At 52.8% G+C, this 16316-nt stretch overlaps 1 protein-coding gene across 2 annotated transcripts in view; it reads left to right on the plus strand.

The window, feature by feature from the left end:
• NDRG3 (NDRG family member 3) overlaps positions 1-15847 on the plus strand; it is a 123022-nt gene extending 107175 nt beyond the window's left edge. For both annotated transcript variants that reach the window (XM_065414965.1, XM_065414964.1), the window contains 9 exons: positions 3056-3142; positions 3887-3943; positions 6854-6957; positions 7826-7891; positions 8941-8992; positions 10486-10533; positions 11395-11430; positions 11512-11563; positions 14216-15847. In XM_065414965.1, the coding sequence (XP_065271037.1) occupies positions 3056-3142; positions 3887-3943; positions 6854-6957; positions 7826-7891; positions 8941-8992; positions 10486-10533; positions 11395-11430; positions 11512-11563; positions 14216-14394 (681 nt within the window). In that variant the 3' untranslated portion in view covers positions 14395-15847. The remainder of the gene's footprint in view (positions 1-3055; positions 3143-3886; positions 3944-6853; positions 6958-7825; positions 7892-8940; positions 8993-10485; positions 10534-11394; positions 11431-11511; positions 11564-14215) is intronic.
• Positions 15848-16316: the final 469 nt, after the last annotated feature.

Consider the following 16316-nt stretch of genomic DNA (forward strand, 5'->3'; position numbering starts at 1 on the left):
TGAAGCGCCAGAATACCAGGATGAGAGCAGCCCTCACAGTTGAGAAGCGAGTGGCGATAGCCCTGTGGAAGCTTGCAACGTCAGACAGCTACCGGTCAGTCGGGAGTAGGCAAATCGCCTGGCCGCTGATTACGTGCAGCCAGACACCAGGGCGGTTAGAGGAGCACAGCAGGGCGCGGTGCGCATCAGAGAAGCTTTGAAAACGAGTTTTGTGACTGGCCAGGCTACGGTGTGAAACTTCTGTTTGTTTCTCCTTGATGAAATCTCCGCCCCCCCACCCACCCGGTTAACTCTACTTCCCTGTAAACCAACCACCCCACCCTCCCCTACCCTCCCCCCTTCGAGCACTACTTGCAGAGGCAATAAAGTCATTGTTACTTCACATTCATGCATTCTTTATTAATTCATCACACAACTAGGGGGATAATTGCAAAGGTAGCCCGGGATGGGTGGGGGAGGAGGGAAGGAAAAGGACACACTGCAGTTTAAAACTTTAAAACTTTAACACTTATTGCTCGGGAAATCATCTAGGGTGGAGTGACTGGGTGGCCGGAGGCCCCCCCACCGTGTTCTTGGGCGTCTGGGTGAGGAGGCAATGGGACTTGGGGAGGAGGGCTGTTGGTTACACAGGGGCTGTAGCGGCGGTCTGTGCTCCTGCTGCCTTTCCTGCAGCTCAACCATACGCTGGAGCATATCAGTTTGATGCTTCAGCAGCCGGAGCATCGACTCTTGCCTTCTGTGTGCAAGCTGACGCCACCTCTCATCTTCAGCCCGCGATTCAGCACGCCACCTCTCCTCTCGCTCATATTGGGCTTTTCTATAATCAGTCATTGACTGCCTCCACGCATTCTGCTGTGCTCTGTCAGCGTGGGAGGCAGTCTGTAGTTCTGTAAACATTTCATCACGCGTCCTTCGCTTCCGCTTTCGAATATTCACTAGCCTCTGTGAAGGAGAAAGATTTGCAGCTGGTGGAGGAGAAGGGAGAGGTGGTTAAAAAAGATACATTTTAGAGAACAATGGGTACACTCTTTCACGTCCCTGTTATGGCCTTGGAGACCTTTTCTAATATTTTGCCATTTCGTTTACTGCTTCGGAGTTCAGCCAGCACTGATTCATCTCCCCATATGGTGAGCAGATCCCGTACCTCCCGTTCTGTCCATGCTGGAGCTCTTTTGCGATCCTGGGACTCCATCACGGTTACCTGTGCTGATGAGCTCTGCATGGTCACCTGTGCTCTCCACGCTGAGCAAACAGGAAATGAAATTCAAACGTTCGCGGGGCTTTTCCTGTCTACCTGGCCAGTGCATCTGAGTTGAGAGTGCTGTCCAGAGCGGTCACAATGAAGCACTGTGGGATAGCTCCCGGAGGCCAATAACGTCGAATTCCGTCCACACTACCCCAATTCCGACCCCCTAAGGCCGATTTTATCGCTAATCCCCTCGTCGGAGGTGGAGTAAAGAAACCGGTTTAAAGGGCCCTTTAAGTCGAAAGAAAGGGCTTCGTCGTGTGAACGTGTCCAGGCTTAATTCGATTTAACGCGGCTAAAGTCGACCTAAACTCGTAGTGTAGACCAGGCCTTAGAGCAACAGAAACAGCTTTCCTGTGCTGAAAGTCCAGTGATCCAAGCCGGATAGGAAATCCAGGCTGAAAGCTGTCATTGTGCAGCAGTGGATGCTCTCGCTTCCCACAATAAGCAGTCTGGGTTCAGGTTCTAGCGTGGTCATGGGTATTAGGCAGTATCCAGCTGCCCAGAAAATGGACATCTCAAGTGGTTTTAATGTGTCTTGGTCTCTTCCCTGTGGGCAGGTGCGGTGGCAGAGCTGTGTGGGCAATGTAAATACAGTACCTGAGTTCCCCGTGCCTTGCTCAAACCAGCTTCTTTCCTTCTATCAGCAGATTAAAACTGAGAAGACTCTAGATGTAACTATATTCCCCAAACTGTCCCTGCTGAGAATTCTGGGTGCTGACAACGTGTCCCGTGTCATGGGCCTGCAATTTACAGGAAGCTGAGTGGGGGCATGGTTAGGGTGCAGCACTGGAAATTGTAGTAAGATGAGTCCCTGAAACATAAACCCTTGGTATCAGAGGCCTGGTATGAGGCCTGAGGCCTGAACTAAAGTAATGGTCAAGACCGTGCTAACATAAAGCAAAGTTATGCTGTGAGCCAGAGGCAGGCCCTGCTCACAGAAGTTGGCAAGAAGAAGGCTGCTAAAAGCACGTATTCACATATAAGCACTAATAAGATGAGCGTGTGCCAGGATGGCACCAGAACATCCTGGTACGAACACATTCCACAGAGATAATAAGGAACAGGCTGACCCGTCCTAAAGACAGGGTCAAAAGGACAATATGATGGTTCGAACAAACAAGTCTATCCAACCTGTACCAGGGGAGAGGCAGCACCCTAATGCGTAGAGGGGCTGTACCTCAATATGTCAGGAGTGATGTGTTACCTGTTTGTACCTGTGTATAAGAATGCACCTCTGAGTGGATGTCTTTGTCTGGCCTAGGGGGCAGTGGAGGGTCCCGCCACTGACTGAGCCGGTCCATTGTCGGGCCACATATTCGTAGTATGTCCTGTAGAGTCTGCGGGAAACTATTACTGTGCTTCATTTGACAATAAACCTGGCCGGATGCCTTCGTACCTTATCGGAGTCTGTGGTCATTGGCGGTTCTCTCAGGGTCTGCTGTGCCAGCGATCTGCACAGAGCCGGGGCAGCACACAGAGGGAACACACATACGCAGCTCACTGTTATCATCGTTGAACAGAGCAGAGCACCACACCGGTAGCGTCTGACAACAGAAATCTCTTCCTGCTTTGCTATGGACCCCCTTCGTGTGACCCTGGGAGAGTCACTTCGATTTTCTTGCTTCCGTAGAATGGGATGAGGCTGCTGCCCCTGCTCTGTGAGAAGTATTGTTAGCAATGATCTAATCAGGGTTTCAGTTACAGGTTCTCCTTTTATTTTGCTGTCACTGCCTCTCCCAGGGAGTCCCCAGCCATTGTGCCTCCTGGTCCCCTGGGGCCCCTCACACTGTGTTTCTCTCCCTGCAGCTCAATCACCCTGACCTGGTGGAGGGGCTCGTGCTCATCAATGTTGATCCATGTGCAAAAGGCTGGATGGACTGGGCAGCAGCCAAGGTGAGACTCTTCTCTCTCTCTGTGCCTGAGTGCTGCAGACCATACTGTACAAGATACTGAGCCAGGCCTCTCAGGCTGAGTTCTCAAACGAAGCAGGGTTGGGATTGGTCATGCTTGGCTAGGAGACCCTGGAATATTGCAAGTGATGTTGGGTATCACCAGTCAGCTCAGAGTCACTCAAGGCCCTAGCATGGCCAGGGGGTTGGAACATTTCTCTCGGATGTGCTGGTGAACTCCAGGGAGCTGTGTTCTTTATGCTTCTCTGGCAGGAGCCAAGTGCTTCCGAAACTCTAGGGCAGGGATCGGCAACCTTTGGCACATGGCTCTCCAGGGTAAGCACCCTGGCGGGCCGGGCCAGTTTGTTTACCTGCCGCATCCGCAGGTTTGGGTGATCACGGCTCCCACTGGCCGCGGTTCGCCGCTCCAGGCCAATAGGGGCGGCGGGAAGTGGCGGCCAGCAAATCCCTCGTTCCACGCCGCTTCCCGCCGCCCCCATTGGCCTGGAGTGGCGAACCGCGGCCAGTGGGAGCCGTGATCGGCCGAACCCACGGACGCGGCAGGTAAACAAACCGTCCCGGCCCGCCAGGGTGCTTACCCTCGCAAGCCGCGTGCCAAAGGTTGCCGATCCCTGCTCTAGGGGCTCATTCCCCATACCTAAAGTTAGTTTGGCCTTTACAGTTTTTCTGTCATTTGTCGCTAAGTTTCACAAAGGAATTTGCATGAGATGTTTTTGTTACTTTTCAGTTTTCAGGCTGGACAACCAACATAGTGGACATTGTCTTGGCTCACCATTTTGGTCATGTAAGTAAACTGCAGGCTGCATTTCATTCCATTCTCAGCGTCAGGCAAGGCAGTAAAATTTGAATGAATTCCACTGTCTCCTGCTGGAGAGCTGATTTCCTAAACAGCCCCGTCCCCTGCCTGCACCTAGGAAAGGAATGGTAGGGTCGTGTGGCATATGCGGATGCCAGTCTCTCAGCTGTGATGCCATCCAGGCATTAGAAGCTCTCTGAGAAGCAGCATCTTTCTAATAGTCTGCAATGCAAACTCAGGTCTTAAAAAAAAAACAAAAAAACCCTCTTTTCTCACAGCTCCCTTTCCTCTGTGGTCCCAGTGCAGAGCAGGTCTCCACTGGCTTCTGGGGAAAAGCCAGCGATAACGGAAGCTGTCTATGCTCTTCACCATAAACTCTTATATTTCCTGGGAGCTTATCTAGGGAACAGCTCTGAATTTGGGCAGAACTCGGAAAATGTTTGAGCCCATCCTTTGCACGGCCATGTGCAGTGTTTTTTTCAGGAATGCAGTAATCTGGGTGAGTTCTTTACAAACAAACTCGCTCTTTTATGGTAAACGGGTTTTCCAGGCCAGTGTGTTCCAACAGTGGCCTTTTGTATGCAAACTTCTCTCCTGGTCTCTGGTTTTCGAAAGCAACCCTTCTGCTCCAAGTGTTACCACTTAGCAGCTGTTCCTCTGCTGCCTTATGCTATCACTGCTACTTAGCTTTGAATCCTGCCCTGAATTCCCCCACTGGTTAAGAGGTCTGAGGAATTTACATGAGTGTCTCCAGAAACGGGTTCTGTTGGTGGAGTTACAGATGTGCCCAGCTGCTATGAACAGAGGGTGTGAGTGGCAAGTAAGCCTGCAAACAGGGCTTTCCTGCCTTTCCTGGGCTTGTCAAATCCACACAGGGTCAGACATTTTGTTGACCCAACAATTAAGCTTCTCCCAGTCCCTGCAGACCCTGTGCTGCTGGTCTGTCCATGGAAACTAGTGCAGTGGGCACCTGGTGTGTGTTTGCCCTGGTCCTCCTCCATATTTACACAATGCAGCTGATAAGAGAGGACCAGCAGGTTCCTTTGTGTAGGGTCTGGAGACATTTTGGTTGCTATGAGAGTTGTGGGGACAGTGGGACAATGTGTCCAGCCACATACCAAGGCACTAACCTGCCCTGCTCCCCCTGTCAAGCTCTTCCTTTTGACTCAAGGACAGCAGCCCTGTGCTGCCCTCGGGGCTCTTTTCCCCCCTCCCTGACCTCAGGGGCAGCAGGGCCGGGCTGCATCCTGCTGAGCCATTCCCAAACTAGTTGTAGTCACAGAAGGGGGAAAAACAGATCCATGCTTCTTGGAAACAATGATTCTCTCTGGAGGCTGACTAGTTCAAGATAATTTCATACCAGTCTCTCTCTTTCCAGCCATGGCTGGCTTTCTCTCAGTCAGGACCTTCCACAGAAGTACAAAGTGATGCTTCCTCTTGTCTTCCTAGGCGAAAGAGCTTTGCCTTAATAGGCTTTTCACTTATATTCAGTTCCTGGAGACTTCAGCCCCCTTGGCGAAGGATCCATCTGCCCCAACTTGCAAGAGCTCTGGCCCTCGTGTCTATCCAGTGATGGCTTCTCCTCTCTCCTTATGTCTCCCCAAACTCCCTATTTTGTCCCCAGACTCAGGATGACCTCACACTGTTTTTCCATTCCTGTGGGCTTCCCGTCCCCCTGCTGATTCGTATGTAAATGGGGCTGCCATGTTTTGATTCCACCATGCCTAAATTACACAATCTTCCGTCCTATCTGGGAGAAATCCTGTTCTCTCCCTTTGTTTGGGCACAGACTTTAAAGCATAATATTAGTGAGGCTCAGTAATTCCTTGTCTGTTCTTAATGCAGACATTTCACAAGGATATTAATCACCACCGTGTGACCAGTTCATGTATGATACCTTCCGTGCCCTTGCAACACAGGCTGGGTATAGTGAATATGTCAGGCCTGGCAGGAGTTGCTGGCACACTGGAGCAAATGCCTAGTGGGTCTCTGTCACAACAACCAAACCTCCTGCATCTGTAAGTCACTGTTTAGTGTATGCTCTGCTCTCCCCACTTCACCTCCTCATGTCCGCTCCTTTCTCTCCCTCTCCCCCTCTCCCTACAACTATATCCCACAATCAGGGCTTCTCTACTCGACAAATGCTCTGCTGGTGTGGCTGCGCCAGCAGCGCCCCTAGTGGAGAGGCAGCATAAGCCTCCAGAAGGAGGAGTTCTACCAGCATAGCTACACCACCTCCAGGAGCAACATTAGCTGTGTTGACAACAGCGCTCTGCATCTACGCTGGGGTTTGTCAGCACAGCTGTGTCAGTGAGGGAGGGGGATTTCACACGCCTAACAGACATAGATATGCCGGCAAAACTTCAGAGTGTGCACTAACCTTAGGTGAAGCATCTTTACAGGCCTAGACAGTGGGGTGAGATTTTTCTCTGCAAATAACACCATTCTAAGGGCTTATCTATATAGAGTATCTATAGAGAGAAAGTGACAAAAGCCCCTAATTTCGAGGCAGCTATACTAATATGAGTGCTTATACCAGTACAGCAGAGTCCAGTTCAGGAACCAAAATAAGCTACACTGGTATAAGGCATCTTTCTACTGATATAACTGCATCTCCACAGAGCTTGTACCAATATAATCATCTTGGTAAAAGATCATACCCTTAATGGACCCGGTACTACCAGCAAAACTTGTAGTGTAAATCAGTCCTGAGTGTGGTGTGGGGTTTTTACCATTTGCTTTGTTTATCAGTGGATTGAACTGTTTATCTGAACCCAGCTCAGTAATTTGTTGCACAGTCAGTGACGTTCATTTCTCAAATTGCATTTTTAAATGTATAATAGTAACAAAGAGGTTGATCAATGTCTTTTTCTAAACTCCCCTCCCCCCCATGTGCAGGAAGAACTGCAGGCTAATCTGGACCTGATCCAAACGTACAGACTCCATATTGCACAGGATATTAACCAAGAGAACCTTCAGATGTTTCTTGCCTCATATAACAGGTACAGGACTCCATTCTGCCGACGCGTAGAAGTCCGATCTCAGAGTTACCCTCACGCCTTGTGCATCACTGGGTACAAATAGGATTGTAGCAAATGTAACACCAGGGAGCAGGGGAGGAATCCATGGGGGATGAACAGTTCAGCTCCAAAAGTGCCCTCAAACCTTTCCTAGTGCCTCCTGATTCTCTTCAGTGAGTCTCTTCCACATATGAGCTACTCTGTGTGAAGCTCCCTGCAGGGCTTAACCCTTCCTTGACTTCAGCTCACGGCCCTGGACTCTTGTAACTAATGATTTTCTCTTACAAATCGAGCCTCCTTAGCCTTTATCCCCAGATCAGCCTCTCTGCCCTCCGGTGCATCATCTCTTCAGAAGCAGGGTAAGCACCGCAGAGTGCTCTGTATTCAGACATGGCGGCTCAGGAGCACTCTACGCCTGGGCAAAGGGCTCACATCCACCTGTTGTTTCCCTTCAGATCCTCTCAGGTTTTGACCTGTAAGTGCAAATCAGTGCTTTGTGTGCTCTGCTGAGTGAGTCACATGGCTTTGCTAACCTAATACCACCGCCTCTGTGGGTCAGGCCTAGGTTGTTTCTGAAGCTTGGAGACCAGGCCCTGTTTTCTGACTTATTGCTGCTCCTCTGAGCAGCACTTGCATGGGGTGTGGGGCATCGTGCTGCGTTTTCAGATGAGGCTCACAAATTCCTCTGTGTGTGACCTTCGTCAGTTCGTATTCTGGTCTCCTTTGGGGAGGCTGTCCTCTCGTTCCATGGCCCTCTCTCCAGACGGAATCCACAGGATCACATTGGCACCCACCACATCCGGATTACCTGGGTTGGTCTGATGGAGATCTGTTCTCCTTTGTCTTCCAGCCGCAGAGACCTGGAAATTGAGAGGCCAGTTCTGGGCATCAGTGAAAACACAACAAAAACATTCAAGTAAGTTGCTGTGGATCGATCTGTGCACCCGTTGCAAACCGCAGAGTTAGTTCAGCAGAGAGGCTGCTGCTTCTCAGCAAGAGACAGAATGCTGAGAAGAATTCAGCAGCACTGGCTCAGGATGCAGAAATATTGATCTAGAGTGTAGTGTGGTGGGGGCACATCATGGCTCCAGGGCTAAGGTTGTGCTGATGTTCCCCTTAAAGAAGGAATTACCCCTTTGTTGCACATGGATGACAGTGTCCCCTCCCCAAGCTCACAGCACTTACTTTAGGAGCAGAGTTAATGTTCTGTTACTGGGTTCTAAGCAGTTCTAAATAGCTCCTTTAGGAGATTTCTTAATGTACTTTTCTGTCTTGATTTTTTGAGATTTGCAAATTGACTCACTTCTGGGTTATAGCAAAATCTAAGACCCAGGCTAACTTTAAGTTTACTAATGTTTTTATTTTTTGAATACTCAGACATAAGTAAGACCGTGACCTCTGTGACTTCTGCAACGGCAGGTGCAGCTGGCCCGGGGGCTGCCTGAGCAGCTCGGGCAGCCCCTGGGCCAGCCACACCGGCCGCTGCTGGGGCGGTCTTGGGCCACCGCGCCCCTTCCCCCTCACCCCCAGCAGCAGTAGGAGTTTGGGTGTGTGGAGGGGTTGGGGTACGGGAGCAGGTGAGGGCTCTGGGCGGCACCTCCCTCGGGGGCTCCCCAGAAGCGGCCAGCATGTCCGGCTCCTAGGTGGAGGCGCAGCTAGGCAGCTCCATGCACTGCCTCCGCCTGCAGGTGCCGCCCCCGCAGCTCCCATTGGTTGCAGGGGTCCCGGGCCACGGACTGCTGCCCAGCCCCCTGCCCCCCGAGCAGCAGCAGGGGTCCCGGGCCACGCACCGCTCCCCCCCCCCCCCCATACCAATGGGGGTCCCGAGACACAGTCTAAATTAATAAAGGTTTTTGAGAGGCTAGAGGAGAATAAAGCCAAGCTGGATCCATGAAAGCTATGAATAGATTAAAGGTCTCCCAGATGCACTGCAATTAATGTACTTCTCTGCTGGCTTTTGCCCAGGTGCCCTGCCTTATTAGTGGTTGGTGACAGCTCGCCTGCCGTTGAAGCTGTGGTACGTATACAAGGTCTCTTTTGCACTGAATGCTCTTCTTAGTCCCAATGAGCAATTAGCAGCCCCCCACCTCACCCCACCTACTGTCTCATGGGCCGGCTAGTACTCAGGACTCTCACTAAACGTCTCACAAAAAGGACTTGTCTTTTATTTATATTAGTCAGTAGCGCTGCTTGTGTTTCCCAAAGGAAGAAACCAGGCTGCATGCCCTGGAAGTTGAGAGAGCGGTCAGCTATTACTTATAGCAGTGGTGTACAAACTGGGGAGTGCACCCCTCTGCGGGGGCGCAAGAGATTCTCTGGGGGGGCACGAAGAAACTGGGATCCCATGGGTCCCGCAGGATCCGCTGCCATAATAGTGGGAGCAGGATAAAAATAGAGTGGGTATTTCAGGACAGGAGCAGGATTAAGAAAAATAGTCCTCCCACACTGCAAACAACATGAACGCCCTGGCCAGCAGCCACCGCTCTCCAGCCGCCCAGCTCTGAAGGCAGCGCCGCCACCAGCAGCAGCGCAGAAGTAAGGGTGGTAATGGGCATGATACATTCCAGGAATGGTAAGGGGGGGCGTGACTGGAAAAGTTTGCGCACCCCTGATCTAGAGAACTGAGCATTTCAGGAGCTCTAACAGCCTCCTTGGGGACAGATCTAAAGTGAGTTTGGCTGAAAAGTGTATTGACTAAAGTCCTTGTACCTGACCAGCTCAGGGCTCACGCAGCTACGGCCGTGGCAGTTTCAATGACATGTATCTTGCAACAAGCCCTTAATGTAGATCTGTAGGGCTGCTACATGGCGCTTAGTTCACATCGCCATGGGTCCCTGTTCTCTTGACCAAGAGTCCAAGTCGTTCACAGGGTTTGATTTTGCAGCAGTGATAGTGTCCCCGAGGACTCCAGTCGCTTCCCAGCTGGCAGCAGGGGAGGCAGCAATGGGCTCTCCCAGGCCTCAGCCTCCGTGGATGTGACATAGCACAAAACAGCCCGATTCCCAGCTCCTGGACAGCACAGTAACATTGAGACGCACCATCCCTTCAAAATATTGCATAATAATCTGGCCGGGCCTGGCCTCACTCCACTAGCTCTCCTGGGCTCAGCTGGCCTACGTACCACTCTGTACAGGTCTCCTGGGTGGCCGGGGGTCCGGATCAGGATTCCCCCTCCATGGTGTGGTGCCTCCCACTAGCTGTGGCTGCCGTAGCGCAGGCTGTTGGTGGATCAGTCTTTAGCACAAGGAGGGTTTAATTCTTTCTGCAAGAAGTTACTCGTGCCCCTGCTGCTCTACAACCCGTCTGCCCCGTGTCGTCCTCCGCCGTCTGATCACCTCCTCCCATGCTGAGATTGTGCTGGCGGCAGCCTGGTCCCCGGATGCTCCTGTCACTGAGAGTGGCTGCTGTCTCTTGGGGAGCAGCAGCCCCGATGAAAGCACCTGCCCCATGCTCCAGATCTCTCACTTATGTGCATGTGATGCCATTTGATTTTTCCCTTTTTGGTTTTAGGTTGAATGTAACTCGCGGCTGGACCCCACCAACACTACGCTCCTGAAGGTACCCAGCAGCTCCAGGGGCCTGCCACAGGCTGCCTTAGGGATAGTGTCTCTGCTGAGAGCCCAGCTGTGTGCATTGATCTCCTTCAATGCATCTGGCTTTCACAGAGGTGTCTAGAGAGACATTCTGGGTCAGATGCTGTCCTGAGCCATGCTCCACTCAGCACAGGAGAGGGGGCAGGCTGCTAGGTTCCCAGAGTCTCTGCACTGCACAGCTCTGGCCTTGGCACAAATTAGGGCAGCCTCGGAACTGCTTGAGCGTACACTGACTGGAAAACAGTCCCCAGGGGAGCACCTGCCAGCTGAGGACTGGAGTGCAGAGGTGTCCCAGCCATGTGCTCTGCATGCCCCTAGTATGCCCCCTATGCCAGGGCCAGCTGGGGTGGAAGAGGAGTCGCTTGCACTGCAAGTCCCTGCCACCTCCACCCATCGCCAGGGGATTTCTCAGCTGGGCAGACCCACCCTTCTCTCTAGGGGGCAGAAAGGGCCTGGATATTAGGGTGGGGGAGTCTCTCTCTCTGCTGGCAGGAAGGGCCGTGGCACATGGCTGGTGAAGGAGTTGCTCTCTGACTCCTAGAATATGGCCCGGGACACCCCTTGTTAATGGAGATGTGCAGCCTGTAAAGACTAGCGGGCCATGCTTCTTGAGGCAAATGGAGACAGTCGCGGTGAAGCGCTGCATGCTGGAACCCCCAGTCACCAGAGGCCACGGCTCTGTGTTAAAGATGAGGGGGCAGCCTCTGCTTTTTGGTCAGTGAGGATCGAGTGGGCCCCAGCAGGGCTGGCAGTGTTAGCCCAGCCCCTGGCCTGGCCAGATGACATGGGGAAGGGACACTTCAAAGCCCCTCTTTATTTTTTGCAGATGGCAGACTGCGGAGGGCTGCCCCAAGTGGTTCAGGTAAGAACTTGTCTCTGTTCTCTGCCTTGTGTTTTGGCCCCAGCTCTGCACATGTTAACGCCTCGTGTTTTGTCTCCTCAGCCCGGGAAGCTGACAGAAGCCTTCAAGTACTTTGTGCAGGGAATGGGCTACAGTAAGTAGTAAACACAGCTTCCCTTGCCGAGTGGGGCTGGTGTGGGGGGTGATGGGTCTCTCCTGGGGATCGGCTTTGCCTGTATGTCTACGATGGGCAGTGTCCCGTGGCACAGCCAGCCACATACCCTCAGGGGCTCAGCTTAGCCTGGAGAAATGATTGTCACGCTGACACGTATGCAGATGTGTGTATCGAGATGGTAACCACCCTTAGCACCTAGCAGACAGGGTGTCAGTTCTAGGGCTAGTGCGTGGCAAAGCCTAGACAAGGTCTGCTGCCTTCAAAAGGTAACCGCTCTGTGCTGGGTCCCGCAGGCAGCCCCTGGGGGAATGTGGGGCTCCTGACAGTGGTGGCAGAGGGCTAGCTCCAGAGCAGTGTGTGATCTGGTCTGAGCTCTGCTCTGGAGCACAGGCACAGCTGTGCATGCACTGTCCTTGGACAGGTGGTACCACTAACCGCCCAGTGCACGAGACAGCTCCCGAGGCACCTACAGAAATCAGCCCCAATATCTCTGGGAGCCTGGTGAGAGCCTCCTCATGCTCTGGGCCCAGCAGGTGCTTTGCTCTGAGGTGGGGGCATGGGCTGAGGTTATCTTCCCTTCCCCCAATGAACAGTCCAGAAGAAGAGCCTTTTACCTGCCTATACTGGACACATCTCCATTGCAGGGCCCCACCACTCTGGGTGTCAGTCACACTGGCTGTGGTGCTGCCATAGCAGCACTTACTGAGACAAGCGCATGAGCTGTAAAGGCAGGTGCTCAAGCCCAGGTTGCTGTAGCCACTGACATCACAGAATGGCTGCTAAACCGGAGCATCTTTGTGGCAGGGCAGGGTGTGTGCCTAGCCACGTAAGGGGAGGGCAGCTTTGCCAGCAGCTGGTCAGCATGGTTGGGTGGGGAATGACAGAGATCTCCTGGGCAGCTAGTCTCGCTAGTCCAGTCACCCCTGAGGCCAAGGAGCCAGCACTAACATGCCGGCAGCTGCCAGGGCCCCAGAAGAGTCATTGCCCTCTCCAGTATGCCAAAGACATTGGCTGGGCCCACAGTACTTCAGAGCCAGCTGTGGTCCCACAGATATGGACGTGGGAAGACAGGTCTTATCCTACGTGGCACCTGCTTGGCAGGTAAGACTGGCCCCCTAGAGAGAAGGTTGTTGGCTGAATAGACACCATCCACCAGCAAACAGAGACATCAACGTGCCGTGATGTCAGAGGTTCCCCGGATCTTACGTGGACTAAGCGGAGTTCCCTGGGCCTGAGTGTGACCCTTGCTTCCCTGATGGCTGAGCTGCCAGTGCTGTTGTCAGGCTTCAGGCAGGGCATGGAGTGCCAGTGGAAGCGAGGGCACCCCTCCTTCAGCCTATCAGGGCGACATGATGTCTGATAGGATCCAGGTTGTGGCCCAGCAGAGCCCCGAGCGAGGGCCCTGCTACTGGAGAATGGGTGTAGGCCAGGGCAGAAGTCACTACCAGCAGGACACTTGCCCCAGGTTAAGGAGCAGGGGCCTCCCAAGTGGAAGGAAAGGCTCCTTCCTGTGTGCCTCCTTCCCCTTGTCCAAGGCAGCCTGTGCTGCTCTAGCTGCTGTCCCCATCTCAAACACCAGCGTGGAGGGGACACCCTGTGCTCATGGGCAAAGCTGCAGGCCTTTGGCAGAGACCATGACTGTCAGCTCAGGGGACAACACTCTGATCCCCTGACTCCTGAGGGTGCCCCATGACCCCCATCTCGGGGGGGAGGCTGGGCTGTAAATACTAAACACAATCTCTCATAAGGGGCCCTGCTGTTCTGAAAGCCCAGTGGAGCCACTAAGAACATGGCTTTTCCTGCGATCTTCAAGGGAATCCGATTTCCTTTCTTTCTAATGGGCAGAGAGCTGAGTAACATCTGGGGCGATTTCCTCTCCACAGGGAAGCTCCTAAGAGACTAGCAGTGTGGGGCGTGAGCCCAGCGCCCGGGAGCACTGGCTGGCTGCAGACCTGGTACTGGGGTTCGCTCCAGCAGCACAGTGCGTTCCAGGCTGACGGGGGAATTAACTTGCTCTCTCTTGTGTTCATCTCTTCCCTGTCTCACGCTGTTTCCAGTCCCTCATGTGCAGCTCAGCCGCCTGAGCCCTGAGTCAGGTACCTGCAAACCCACGCCCAGCACGGCCAGGGCTGCGCACTGAGCTGAAACACGCTTTTCTTTCGGGTGCATTGCTCTGGCTGCTTACAGCATGTCTTGCTGGCGCTCTGGATCCTGGGCCATTCCATTGTACATTGCGTGCGTGCACTGGGCGTTTTCACCTCTCCTTTGTGTTTTGGTGACGGTTGCATGGTTCGCAGCTCTCCGATTATCTGGAGCAAAGGCCTCATTTTCAAAAGGTCACATGACCAATCACTACCTAATTTACAAGTTGCCATGGCTGCACTTGCAAATGGCCAGTTATGCAATTTGCAGTCACCCACCTCAGACCTTTTGAAATCAGGCCATAAACCTCCCGCTATTGATGCATAAAGGCCCATTTGGGGCAGCTGAGAGTAACTGTTCTGATCCTGTGTGTAGCTCTTTTCACGCTTACCCGGCGGGGTGCTGGCACAAGCGAGCCCAGTGGTATCGGCTGTAGTTCACTAACTCCGTGACCTTGCTCCTTTTGACAGTCCTCTTTCTTTCCTGCAGTGCCAACAGCGAGTATGACTAGACTGATCCGCTCCCGTACCCACTCCTCCTCCAGCGTGGGCTCTGGAGAGAGTGCCCGCAGCCGGTCGCACATCAGCAACCAAGGGGAGGGGACTGCTGGGCCCCCAGAAGCAGCTGATGTCCAGGACCCACCTCAAACCATGGAAGTATCCTGCTAAGAGGAGCCTTTCTGGATCCAGACAACTTCATCCTCCCCCACTGACCCCACCCAGAATCTAGCATTTCATCCAGCAAAACGACAGGTTTCTCTAACCTGTGCATGCCCATCCAAGCCGCTGCCTCCTTGATAGTCTGTGCTTGGTGCTACTTTGGTCCTTTTTGTATGTCTCTGGGAACAGAACCACTTTAAAAGTCATTAACATTCCACAGGCCAAGTGAATCCAGTTGCTGTACATGCTAGTGCCCCCTCCTTCCTGTGCTTTCTGTGTGGTGTATCGATCCGATGACAGCCATTGTTTCCCTCTTTAATTTACATCTGATGTCTGTGGCTTTGTGAGGGTAGAATTGCTTCCTAGTTGTGCTTCTGCTAAAGGACATTAGGACTTTTGTGATGCAGTTCTTAGGGCGTTTTGGGGGTGAGGGGAAGCGAGCCCACAGTGGTGCAAAACTCCAGGCACGGGAGGCGAGTCTTATTCCACATGGTGCGCTGAGCACGGCAAAGCGTCCTGGCACTCCTCGGGCTGATGGGGTTCAAAGCACTCCGGGGGGGATGGGACAGTCATAACTATTGTCTTGGTCTCGTGTGTTCAGAATGAGCAGAGCCATCTCTTACCTGAACCTCTTGAAAGGGCAAAGCAATTAATGAGTTAATTCTCACTAATTAAGATGCACTATTCAGCAGAATACAAGGGATTACACTGCTTGACAGCCGTGCGAGCATGGCTTTGTCGACCCACAGGGACCCTCCAGAGCAGTTTGCAGGAGGGCCGGATGCAGACGGGATCGTTTATCACATGTGGTCACGTCTCCTCATAACTGGACTCTTTGCTGTGACTTTTGGAAATCTCTAACACTCAGTACGTGGTGAAGTGGGCAGCAGTGCCCAGCTGCAGACCTGGGATCCAGAAATGGGCCGTGGGGGAGTTTGCTACTCCTGCTGTGCCAGCATCCACTTAGCACTGCCACACGGCCCAGCTAGATTGCCAGAGCAGGGTATCCCAATTCAATTGTTGCTGCAAAAATGCCAGTGAATCTGACTCCAGTCAGAGATGGCCTGAATTCCCAGGCCTGGAGCGTGTGGCTAACCAACGGCTAGGGAATGTCACCATGCAGATTCTGTCTTCATTGAATTCACAAGTCTGTTGCTCTTTTTGTATGTGGTGAATCACAGAGGAGAGCAGGCGAATTAATGACCCTGTCACGCAGCAGGGGAGCTCTTTACTGAGATGAGGGATAAGCTGTCAGGTCACTGCAGGTCTCTTGATAAAGTCAAGGTAACGCATCCTCTTTCCGCTGCTGCCCAGTTCTGACTGGTAGGGAACTGGCTCCTCAGAGCTTTCATACTCTGCTCCGCTCAGGCAGGGAATGGGACCGGGAGGCTCTGCCTGAGGGGCACTTTGTACCAATTATTAAATAAAGCTACAAATGAGTCATTGTTACCTGGCTCCATGTGTTCCTTCTGCTGTTGTTTATTTAGTCACTAATTGCCATCAATGTGCTGGGCGCCCTATAGAGCATGGAATCCATCAGGAACTGCCCCAGCCACTCACACGGAGCACTGAGTGTGCCGGTAGGTGGGAGCAGTCTGCCGATAGCTGCCTGCGTCATACTCAGCTAGCTGGGCCGAGTTCATTCGCAGGGCTCAGCCGCTCGTCCTTAATCTCCCGGCTGTAACTATACTGCCGCCCTTTCCTGCCGTAGATCACCAAACACTTCACGGAGGAGGAGCTGTATCGCTATCTTCATACATGGGGTAGTGAGATTTCCCCCAGGTCACACAACAGCTCAGAGCAGGTTTGGTCACAGACTGCATATGGTACGCTGGTCCCAAGGAGTCCTGTATGAAGCAGCTGGTTGTCCAACAGTGTTGGCTTTGCTGTACAATGCCAAAAGAAACGTGCAGCTCCAAAATAGATATTTG

Source organism: Emys orbicularis, chromosome 12 (assembly GCF_028017835.1).
Source record: "Emys orbicularis isolate rEmyOrb1 chromosome 12, rEmyOrb1.hap1, whole genome shotgun sequence".
In the NCBI taxonomy this organism is placed as follows: Eukaryota; Metazoa; Chordata; order Testudines; family Emydidae; genus Emys; species Emys orbicularis.